The 12,330-nt window shown below is 40.3% G+C and overlaps 1 protein-coding gene across 4 annotated transcripts in view; it reads right to left on the bottom strand.

The window, feature by feature from the left end:
- GLB1L2 (galactosidase beta 1 like 2) overlaps positions 1-12,330 on the bottom strand; it is a 2,046,079-nt gene that overhangs the window by 1,099,776 nt on the left and 933,973 nt on the right. The window contains exon 7 of one of the 4 annotated variants that reach the window (XM_044081170.1): positions 2,792-2,873. The exons of the other annotated variants lie outside the window; for them this stretch is intronic. Coding sequence (XP_043937105.1) covers positions 2,792-2,873 — 82 coding nt within the window. The remainder of the gene's footprint in view (positions 1-2,791; positions 2,874-12,330) is intronic. 4 annotated transcript variants of the gene reach the window in all.

Raw genomic sequence — 12,330 nt, 5'->3', positions numbered from 1 at the left:
TGTGTGTGTGTGTGTGTGTGTGTGTGTGTGTGTATATGGATTCATTTCTGAAATCTCAAATTACAGAATCTCGAGCGCATAAAGTAGAAAATCCAAATACCAGAAACCACACCAGAAACCACACAATCATGAAGCCCTAAATCCCAAAACCGCAAAACTCAAACTCCCATCACTTTTAAACACCATTACAATACATACACACACAACTAACAAGCACACACACCTACCCTTATTATACGCAGGGGGCAAGCCCCCCTGCACCCCCCATACACACCCCCTACTTAAATATTCTAACTCCAAGGTTGCACTATATACACACACATACACACACACACACACACACACACACACACACACACACACACACACACAACCACATAAACTACATTCCTCTTGCACACACATCACAGTAACAACACACACTACAGCTCCTACCAAACACCCTTAAACATAAACCACTAACTTGAATCCACGAACACAGCACAACACCAGAACCGCTAATTCAAAATCTCCCACATTCGAGATTTTGAATTTCGCGCTTCTGGGGTTGCGATCTTCCGATCCTTCCACTTTATGAACTCGAGATACTGAAATTCGAGATTTCAGTATTTCGAGCTTATAAAGTGTCCCCATATATATATATATATATATATATATATATATATATATATATATATATACACACACATATGTATATATATTTATAGTTACGTGTGTGTGTGTGTGTGTGTGTGTGTGTGTGTGTGTGTATATCTATATCTGTATATATATATATATATATATATATATATATATATATATATATATATATATATATATACATACACACAGATGCAAACAAAAATGTATTTACTTATTTTACATTTGCTTACCAGCAGTGTCCATCTAGGCCAGGAGCCCATTTTCAGTGGAGGCCCACGGAGAAAAGCTCCACATACAATACGCCAGAAAATACAAAAAAATACCAAAAATACAGAATATTAAAAAATGCCAGAAAATATAAAAGACAATAGTGCTGAAAATGTAAATGATTACAAAAAATGCAAAAGTATCAAATACAGTAAGAGTACTTAGTGCAAGGAATATATATGTATAGGCACTATAAAACGTACATACAGTTCTGATGAGGGTGTACAAGCATACAAGTAGGGAGTACATAAGAAACTGAGAAATGGTCCATGATAATGTGTTAAACATGTGATACAAGATTGGTTAACGTCTTAAATATGGTAGAAATGTCTTCCAGTACAGAAATGTAATAAATGAAGGACAATTTACAAATATATAGAGACTTTCACACACACACACACACACACACACACACACACACACACACACACATATATATATATATATATATATATATATATATATATATATATATATATGTACACCACAGGGAAAACTGGTACTTTTGAGCAACAAAGCTGTTTTTCCTTATGGGAAGGAAATTACCCTCCCCAAGGCTGGAAAACTAATGTATCTCAACACAAGGATCTGTGCCTATATATATATATATATATATATATATATATATATATATATATATATATATATATATATATATATATATATATATATATATATATATAAACATATATAGATATTCTGGACACAAAATCTATGTACTGATGTGACCAATCTGTGGCTTGTTAGCACAGAGATTATGAGTTTGGCACCTGCTCTGTTCCTTTTTTTTGAAACACAGTGGCTTTTGTAGGATTGGTGTGCCTCCATAACAACGTGATAACAGTTTCAAATGGGATACACATTGCAGTTTTTTCGGAACTGCACAGGTTTTGTTACTCACTCCTTGCTGCACTCGCAACTTGCTAGCATGCTAAAGTGTTGTCTCTAAATGTCATACAAGCATTATACCATGTCTTTGAATCCCACACCACTGAAACTTGTTAAAATCCTTCCCACTAATACAAAGCATTGCAATACTGCTCCAGTTACCATTACTTAATAGAGAAATTTCCTGGTAATATTTTATTTTATTAAAGTTTACTTTTACTTTTCTTCAATTTACATGATACAGAAACATTTTTCAAAGTATATTTCCTTGCCTCTCTCATCTTTTTCCTGTCTGAACCCTGATGAGTAGGTTTTAGTTTTGTCTGGTTAGTCAGGCACAAGGCAATTTTCATTTTCTTTGCGCTCCTGGGTAGTTCCCAGACATACACAAAACAGCCCATGCCATGAAGTGCTTTGATTACTGCTACATTTAACTATGTTCTGGCAGCTTCAGAGTGGCTTTCCTCCAGTCCTGGATGGTATTCCAGCTCTACTTTAACTTTATTCTGACCGCTTCAGAGTAGCTTTCTTCCAGTACTGGATGGTGTCAAGTTCTAAAGCTGGTACACAACCTGCAGGAAAAAAAGACATGCTTGCAGCTTCACCATTCTTCATAATGAGTCATAACGAGTCTAGGTCATGACCCAGAGTTTGCCTCAGAACATGAGTAGCCTAGCCAGTAACACAAGTGCAGTGGAATGTTCTGGCACAGTGAAGTCATTTGACGTGCACTTCCTTGACAGGCCAGCAATGTACTTCACACACACTGGAAAAGGAAGCCAACAAAATGAAAACAAAGAAAATTTTGTGTGTGTGTGTGTGTGTGTGTGTGTGTGTGTGTGTGTGTGTGTGTGTGTGTGTGTGTGTGTGTGTGTGTGTACAGGCATGTGCATGTGTCTTTGCAATAAAACAGTGGTATAATCAGCTTAAGAAAAATACAAGCTGATGTGCAGAGTTAAATCAAAGAGTTCATCAGCTTTTTCTCAACACTCACCTCCTTCTATGTAACCAAGCTCAGGTCCATCCTTGCTGTCAGATGTCATAAGCATCTCCACCACTCCCCTCTTTAAGAGAGCCTGATGGTAATAAATTAGTGGAAGTGAGACTAAGATCAGATTATGGCAGTTCAGCAAAGGAAACTAAATAATGACCAGTTCTCAAGGTCAAATGTAAAGAAATAACAAACCTTGAAGTAAGACAGTGCATTTACAAATTTCTGCCAAGGATGAGATTAAAAAAAAAACTCTGCAAAAACATTTTCCTTGTTTCTCTAAGTTTCCTTATTTAATTTGTAATCAAAGCAGATTAACATAACTGCATGCTTGTGAGATGCACTAAACATGCAACATGGATGATTTTGTATATATGCTCCAAGTGAATCCGATTCCAGAAAAAAATTATTTAGTGAAATTACATGCAAGTGTCTTGTGACAGCATCTGCTGACATGATGCTCTTCATTCCAAACTTTGTGACAAAAAGGCTATCTTCTACAGTTAGTAAAGCATGCCATTTCAAGATGTGCAGCAGTCACTATATGATTTACTAGCACAAGTGTACACAACAAAAAGCTTCAGTGAGTCAAATGCATGAACTCAAAAAACATTTGTACTGCTATCCCATTTGCAGTGAAGCACTGTTTAAATGTTCTTTACTCCAGCTGTAAATAGTTTAAAATATGCCATACTGCTGGGAAAATGGCATTTTATTCTAGGAATGCAATTTATTTCACCTAGTTGCTGATATAAGCATTTAAGCTGGTACCTCTAAGACATGTCCAAGTTGAATTCATGCAGAGAAGACATCACCAGCTGAGATGTCCAACCTTCCCCAGCTTGCTGCCCAGAGGACCACAGTCTGTTCTACAGCAATACGTGAAATATATAACCAGTGAGTGTTACATGAGCAAGCCAGGTGTTAGAAGAGTACTGTATGCAACATGCAAAACGATTTATCTCAAAGGTTAGTACAAAGGTAGAAGTTGAACCTTAACCATAACTTAATCCATAGTAAATGCAGGCAGCAAGTTCTAACACACACCAGTCACATTTGACACTTTGCATATTATAGAGTTCAACTGGTTTTCTATTTTTTAAAAGCAGCTATTTTATCTACAAAGTAAAACCATCTGCAGAGTTAAATACACATTTTTTTCATACTGTAATACTACTGTTTTGCTACATCATGCATCCAAGCACAAGTTAGTTTTCATACCCACAAAACTTAACAGAACTGCAGACGATACACAATGACCTGCCAGCAGTTAAGTACCCTCTCTGCACTGTTATGCAAGAAAGAGTTAGTAATGAGTTCTAATGAAAACAATTTATTTATCCTTTGCTGACCAGGCTATTAGTCTAAGAGGAGATCCGAGGTGGTATTTATACTACTAGTGGAAATTTGGCCAGAGCATCAGGGAGCTTCCCCTACACACAGTTTGTAGTTGCGTTGCTGTAGGATTGCGAAGGTGCGCACATCCCATTCCTACCATGGAGGCAGCTGAGGGGAGGGTGCACAAAATGGAACAGCAGCAGAGTGCAGAAGCGAATGCCAGCTCCAAGACAGTATGCGGTGTTTTGGAGGACTTGGAGGATATATTTCAGAAGTGGCTGTTTGAACAAACTGATGAGAGAGCCATAGAGGAGCGTGTGGTTGCAACCCTCCAGTCAGGAGGATTGCCAGATGATTTATTGCAGGACCTAATAAATCAGAGTGAGCTGGAGAACAAGATTTCCCAGGGTTAAATCAGAGTGAGGTGGAGAACAAGATTTCCCAGGGTGATACAATGGCGAAGATAAATGAAGGGAACATAAAGGAGACTGAGGGAAACTGTGGGAACAGGATGTATGCAGAGGTGGCAGTATTCCTTACAGTACAGATCGCCTGCCAAGGGCAGCACGATGTTTGGCCAGTAAGCCAAAGCCTTTTAATTGTAAAGGGTACCCCGTACGGCACACATATGCTCCCAGTACACAGCATAGGGCATAAAGGTGATGCCCAGATGCACCATCCTTAGAAATGAAAATACCCAGTAGGAGCAGCAGTCCAAGGATACAAGTAGGTAAGAAGCACATCCAGAATGAGAAAGGACCAGGGGGAGGAGAGAGGGAGTGAATTCTGCAACAGTGAAGAGAAGGGTATCTACTGTTATGATAAGATTTTACACAAATGTACTATGTCATTCCAGCTCACTGTTGCAGTATTCTTTATAACAGGGACAATGCAAAAGCTCAGGAAGAAGACTGAGAGGAGTAAGGGCCAGCAGAGCCCTCTAGGTAGCCATGGAGAATGGCCCTGGCAAAGCCATCTTTGGCCCTTGAAATCACATCCAACATGTAGTGCTTAGTAAAGGTATGCGCAGAAGTTCAGGTTGCTGCCTCAAGAACAGAATTAGTATTCAAACCCTTGAAAAAAGCAGCAGTAAAAGCCACAGCTCTAGCATAATGAGCCTTAACAGAAGAACAAAAGCTCTTCTCATGAAAAGGATAGCAAAAAGAAATGGCTTTAGATATCCAAAAATAAACAGTTTTCTTGGAAAAAGCCAAACTTAAAGACCTAGGATGAAAAGAAATGAAAAGTTGTTCAGATTTATGAAAAGCTTTAGTCTTATCCAATTAATATTTGAGTTGTCTGTGGAAATCCAAGGACTGTGAGGAAGGGAAAAAAGTGGGCAAATGAATAGACTTGTAAGAGGCAACTCACTAACCATCTTGGGCATAAAAGAAGAATTAGTATGAAGGGGCTGCCTGTCCTTATGGAAAACTAAAAAAGGAGGAACAACAATGCTGTAGGGAAGCTGAAGGAGCAGGCTCAAAAGGAGCCTTATTCATTTTCTTTTAAAACAAAATTAAGGTCCCAGGAAGGAGGAACAGACTTCCTGGAAGGGCTAATGTGAAGAATGCCTTTAAGAAACTGTCTGGCTTCAAATCTAGAGGCTAAAGGTGGAGTCCAAGGCAGACAAACAGAGCTAGTTAGCTGATAGGTGGGGATGGTTGAGAGATCCCCCTGTCTTGTGTGAGTAGATCCACCCTGCGAGTTAACTTGTGATGACTGCCCTTTGCTAGATGCAGGAGAGGAGGAAACTAATGCTGTCTGGACCAAAAGGGAGTCACCAGCAAGATTCTGGGAGCATCCTGTTTTACCTTGAACAGGACTTTTGGAATAAGAGGAAGGGGAGGAAAGGCATAAGGAAACATCCCCTTCCAAGAAAAACAGAGGGTGTCCATCTTCCAGGCCAGACAGCATGGCACTTTGGCAGAAAATACAGGAAGTTGTCTGTTCAGTGGGGAGGCAGACTTGAGGAGTACCCTACTGAGGGACAATGTCCAGAAACACCTCCAGGTGAAGCCCCCATTCGTGGGATAGTGTTATGGACCTGCTCAGAGAATCTGCCACTATGCTCTGATCTGAGGGAATGCAAACTGCCTGAAGGGTCACCTGATACTGAATAACCAGCTCCCAAACCTGACTGGCTAACCTGCATAGGAAATAAAACATTGTCCTCCCTTGCTTATTGATATACCATGTCACTGTCATACTGTTTGTGAGAATCTTGAGAGGCTAGAATGAAAAGCCTGAAGAGCCAGCAGAAGAGCTCTCATCTATCTGATACTGACGTGATCTTTCTTTTGTTGAAGCGACCAAAGGCCCTGTGCCTTCAGAGGGCTGAAGCTGGCCCTCTAGCCTACATCTGAGGTACTTGTAAAAACCCCCTGAGGGGGGAATGGAGGTTGAAAAGAAAGCCCTGGGTTGAGGAACAATTGATGAATCCACCACTGAAGTTCCAGCTTGAGGCATGGAAGTAGTGGAACTAGAAAATCTAAAGCATGAGACTGTTGAAGCCAAACTGACTTCAGAAACTGCTGAAGCTTTCTCAAAGCTTGGCTAAAAGGAGCATAGGAATGATATCCTATACAGTGCTTGGGGAGGATACGTGTGACATAAGGCATACCCTTTACAACAAAAAGACTTTGGTACACTGGCCGGACATCAGGCTGCCTTGGCAAGGGATCCCTATTGTAAAGAATACTGCAACAGTGATATGGAAGGACATCAACTATTATACATTTAAGGTGGCAAGAAAAAGTGTATACAATTTTTGCTATATATGTGCATTTGTAACTTTTAAATATGGGGTGAATCTATTTTATTAAATATTGATTTAAGTTTCTGTTAATGTAGATATAATTACAGGAGATTTCAATTGTGACTTAAGGGGTAATAAAAGGAAAAGCTGTGAAAAAGATAGAAATAATAAAATACAGAAAATTAGTTATATAGAACAAAAAAACATGGACTTAATGGAGATGCACTTTAAAAACTAAAATAGATTTTAAGTATCAAAAAGAATATGTATAATGGAAGAAGAAACTATTATGACAGTTTTTTCAGATCACTGGCAATAAGAGCAGAAACATATTATAATGAAATGTATATAAAATACATATAGATAGGAAAAGGTATAAAAAGAATACAAGAAATGGAATGAAAAAGGGAAAAAAGCCATTAAGCAATTTTGGAAAGATCATATTGACATGAGAACATTTTTATGTCAAATGGTCCTAATGGTGGATTACTTTCAAAAAATATAAAAATAGTTATTTACTGTGGAAAAATAAAGAAAATTAGGAATATGCTAAAATGCATACAGAAGCGATAAATAATTTGGAAAATAATAACAGAGTTTATTATGAGAAAAAGATTTATTGAAAAAAACAGAGAATTAGAGAGCTATTGTAAAAACTAAAATATTTTCTACAAGGGAGAATTAGGAGTTATGTAGTTAACATAACTTGGTATGTGTGTTGTCCATTTTCATTCTTCCTCACTGATGGGTTACAGATCCGATCTTAAGATCTGACTCGGCCGCATTTTCCAGACTTCAGATCCTAATCTCGAGCCCCTCCCTCTTCCCAAAATGCAACGCAATACCTCTAACGCCTCAGATTGAATTTGCTGCCTGTGTGTACTGATTTACAGAGAGAGGACAGATAAAGAATTATGACTGAAACCTTGGAACTCAAATCTCTCAATGTCCACTATTCTTCCAGAAAATATAAGGCTGGGGGATGACTGGGAGGGAAGGTGAGGAAAAATGAGAATGGACAACACATATACCAAGTTATGGTAAGTAATAAGTCCTGAATATGATGATGTCCTTCTCATTCTTCCTCAATGAGGGGTAAAGTCCTCAGCATAACATAATTCTTGGGAGGCCAGAGCACCATCAACCAAAAAAGGGTCTGCTTCTGGAAACAATGCCTAGTTTGTAAATTGTCACAAAAGTATGTGTATTCAAACAAATTAACATATGAGGGTCTCAAGTGAAAACCACGGTAAGAGTTTTGATAAGGCAGTCAAAGAATTGATAGAATGGCTGTAGTATGCCAGGGCAATTCTAACCACTTGTTAATGCATCAGGGAAATACAGTCAGTAGTTTAACGGACCAGGAATACATAAGGGACTGGTTTAACTCAAGTGGTTAGAAGGGAAGGGAAATAAACAGCTAGTAAGAAATTCTGTACTGTTGGTCTCAAAGAAACAGGACACAACTGACCATACAGAAAGGATAATAAAAATTAACTAATGACTATGTTAATTGTTATTTTTCATGAGGGGAAAGGAAGTTCTCGTGGTGAAGGCAGAAAATGGCCATTGGTTTGGAGGAGTGGGCTTCGGGAGGACAAGGCAACAGCAAATATTTAATGAATAAATAATGGAAATACCATCTGCAATCCATTCAGGTAGTGTGACTGGACCTGGCTTGACCTAATCAAATGAGATCAAGGACAAATCATCACTTCGATTCTCTGAGCTCTTTTTTTGGAAGTGTTTTTTCAAATGACTTAGAAGTAGATTGACAGCTGAACTGATCTCTTAGCTACTTTAGGCATAAAGGAAGGACTGATTCAGTTTATTAGTAGTAGAGAAAATGTTGCCTTCTCCTCAACTGGACTAGCCCGAAAGGGGGGGGGGGTAGTAGCTGAGAGAAGACCAATGCACGAGAGACAGACCCAGATAGGTAACTTATCCATTTTGTATTCATTTGACATTTGTTTACCCAGGTAGGCTGGCTGGGTAAACAGAACCCGTTTTCATCAGAGGCTCAAGAAGAAAATTCCAAAGCATGCAAATATAATACTGCAGGTAGAGGATCTGAACCTGCTGGCTAAAGTCGGGAACAACGGAAGTGAGCCTGCACCATCTTAATAATCGCTTGAAATAGAGAAACCATAAGAGGATATCCCAGAGGTGATCCGTGAAGGAGAGAGAGAGAGAGACCACACCAGGATGGGTCCATGAAGTACAAATGAAGATAACATAGCTTTACAACTTGCTGGCTTTGCAGACACTCTGAGACCAATGGTAGATTGGTAGAAGCATAAAGGGTGACATGGGCCCAAGAGCAAAACCAAGCTTCCCTTGGAAATATTCCCAAATAGAGAGTTAGAAAAGGAAATCTACTGAATTTGTAGTAACTAGGGGAAAGCAAGAAAGTCGTGATAAGGTCAGCCCCAACATCTAAAAATCAGGTTGTCAACTGATTGAAGGACCACTCACTAGGAATCAGACTAGACCTATTGATGTAGTCTTCCACAGTGTTCATCTTCCATACTACGTGCGCTGAAGTTCAAAATGGTTTATAGAGTTCACCACCCACTGTCACAGCTTCATGGTCCCTCTGTACAAAGGGGAGGATCATGTTCCTCCCTTTTAGTTGATATAGTAAGAAACAACATATCATCAATGTGCAAAGCAACATACATTGGAGAGAGGACATCCTGAAATATATACAAGAGAAAAAGGAGTGCAGCTGTCATCTCTAGGATGTTGCTATACAACCCTAGCCTCCAGGGGAGACTACATGCTCTGGAAAAGGTGTCACTTGCACTGTCACCGTTACCCAGATGGAAAGTATATGTGATCTTTGTGGAAGGAAGGGGGGGGGGGTAGCAGAACTGCTTGCATAGAAAAGGATTGTTCAACTGGATCCACCAGCTCAAAAGATGTTAGCAAAATGGTTTTATAAGAGCAGATAGGCTAAAAAGGGATTAAAATACAAGCTAGCAGAATTAACCTTGCTGGCAGGGAGTGGAAGTGCTAGCGAGTTCCACCTTTTGATTTCTCTAAATGACATGATACAGTGATGAGTCACAGATGCTATCTGGTTTGTAGCATTCAATGGAAAAGTTATAAAGTTCAATTTGATGTTGGTAACAGATTCAGTTATGCCAGATTTATAGTAATGCCCAAGGATCTGGAGCCTAAGACAGGTAATCTCCAATTTGTAACTGCTGATACCTGGTTGGATCAGTAAGGTAGAAGTCGTTCGGCTACGGAAGAGACCTGAAATTCTCTGAACTTAAAGGTGAGCAGTCACTACTGTCACAAATATAGAAATACACTGTGGGAGCTGAGGTAAGCCTGAAGATCAGAGCTCTGAACTGGAACTGACTGGGTCCCAGCTGGAAGCTCTAAAGCATTCTGGAGCACCTGTTTAACTGGATACGATAGTAAGCATCTCGTAAACTTATAGAGCACATCCAATCATTCTTGCCTGGAACAGCAGGATGGGCTGTGCCATACCCTCTGGAACTCTGGCATCTAGGGGAAAGGCAATAACCTCTGCATAGCATTCTTATTACCCAGGCAGAGCTTGTAAGGTTGGTCCCGAAATCCAGGTGTCGTGAATAACACCCCCCCCCCCAAATGCATCCACAGAAGGTTAGAACCACATGGGAGAATCAGACTTGTTCCCCTAAGCAATATATTCCAAGCTTAGTGAAAGGGAATGGGACAGACTGAAAAAGACGTTGTAAGTTAGGGTGGTCCATCAGTCCCCGAGGCAAACTTGTAAGTTGAGCTAGGAAAAAATTCATATCCCGGGGAAATTATCCTGGAGCCACAGCGGGCACAATGAGTTCAAACTCCAAGTAGGATTAAAGATACAGGTATAAGGAGAAAATAAAGAATAAATTCCGGCCAAGCAGTGTCAGAAGTCAGTGTCAAACCCTGCCTGTACAGCACAACAAAGCCCTTTCAACTGCACCTCCATGCCTTTTGACAGGAAGAAGGAAGTCGTACCTCTTAAGAGCCCTTGTTTGTGAAGTAGGAAAGGGGATAAGGATAAGAACCAAAGGGTATACAGCAGCCCATGGATCTAGTAGAATGAGCCCATCATGGCCATCTAGACAGGATAACTTTGGCCAATTTCAGTTCCCCGAATGAAACAACTAATTGAAGAGAATGGCCAACAAGCCAAAAATCTTCTAGGAAGGAGGGAAGGGCTAATTCCATAATCCTAGCGGCAGGGGAAAAATATCTTCATGGTAAAAAATGACAACCTAGACCAGAAAATCACAAAGGATGAGCACTTGTACAAATGCTAACTGGTAGGAGCTGACCAGACCTCCATGCTGGGAAAGGAATGACAACAAGGAGGTCTTCGGATCAGAATGGTCACCGTGCTTTGAACCCAAAGAAGCTGCACTGGGTAGGTGGTTCCAAGAAGACTGACAGAAACTGCACTGGCTCAGTAGCTCAGATCAGAAAGAGTTCAGGTCTGAGAAGTGCCTGACACCTGTCTGTGGGAATCCTAAGCTTAACATCTGAAGAAGACTTTGTTAGGAATTGCACTGGCTCAACAGCTCAGTTTAGAGAGAGGTTCAGATTCGAGAGGTGACTGACACAATCTTTGCCAGATGACATGCTTAGGATGGAAAGATGTTTTCTTACAGACTGCACTGGCTGAACCATGGTACAACAACTCAGATCCGAAGGGAGGTTTCGGATCTGAGAAGTGCCTCTGTCAGAGACTGCACTGGCCCAACGGCTCATATCTGAAGGAAATCTCGGGTCTGAGGAAACCTACGTTCACTCAGTAGCCTCTGATCCAAAGACATCAGATCAGAGAAAGTACAGTTGTGTACACTTACCATAAATGTAGATGTTCAAGTATATTCACTGTTGCAGTCATTACATTTGGGTTATCTGCCTGCAGGTAGCCCTAAGCTGGCCTGAATATCAAAGTCATGGATTCCTGCATCGGATGCTTTCTCTTCTTCCATGACGTCAGGTCGTCAGGGGTATAAAACATAAAGCCGACGCCATTACATCAGTTTTTCTTGCCCCAGATGTCAGGTGCCCCCATAATGGAAAGCAATTATATGTTAGGTTACAGCTCCAACAAAAAGCAAATACACCAGAAAGCTGAAATACACTAAACAAGAAGAAAAGTATAGCCAAGAGAAGTCGGGGGGGGGGGGGCGGAGGGATGGTAACCAGGACTGCAACAGTGAATACACTCGAACATCTACATTTATGGTAAGTGTACACAACTGCACTATGTTCTTCGTGTTTCACTGTTGCAGTCATTACATTTGGGTTGATTCCCCAAGCTAAGGAAGGGAGGAGGAAGTTAGAGAGCATTAGGACCAGCTATTAAACCCTGCAAAAGTGTAGTGGCAAAATCAGTTCTGGATTTAGAAAAAATAGGCATGTGGTAATGCTTGGTGAAGGTATGTACAGAGCTCCA

This window comes from Protopterus annectens, chromosome 8.part0 (genome assembly GCF_019279795.1).
Source record: "Protopterus annectens isolate FY-2018-M chromosome 8.part0, PAN1.0, whole genome shotgun sequence".
NCBI classification, from domain to species: Eukaryota; Metazoa; Chordata; order Ceratodontiformes; family Protopteridae; genus Protopterus; species Protopterus annectens.
This window is presented reverse-complemented; position numbering and strand designations above follow the sequence as displayed.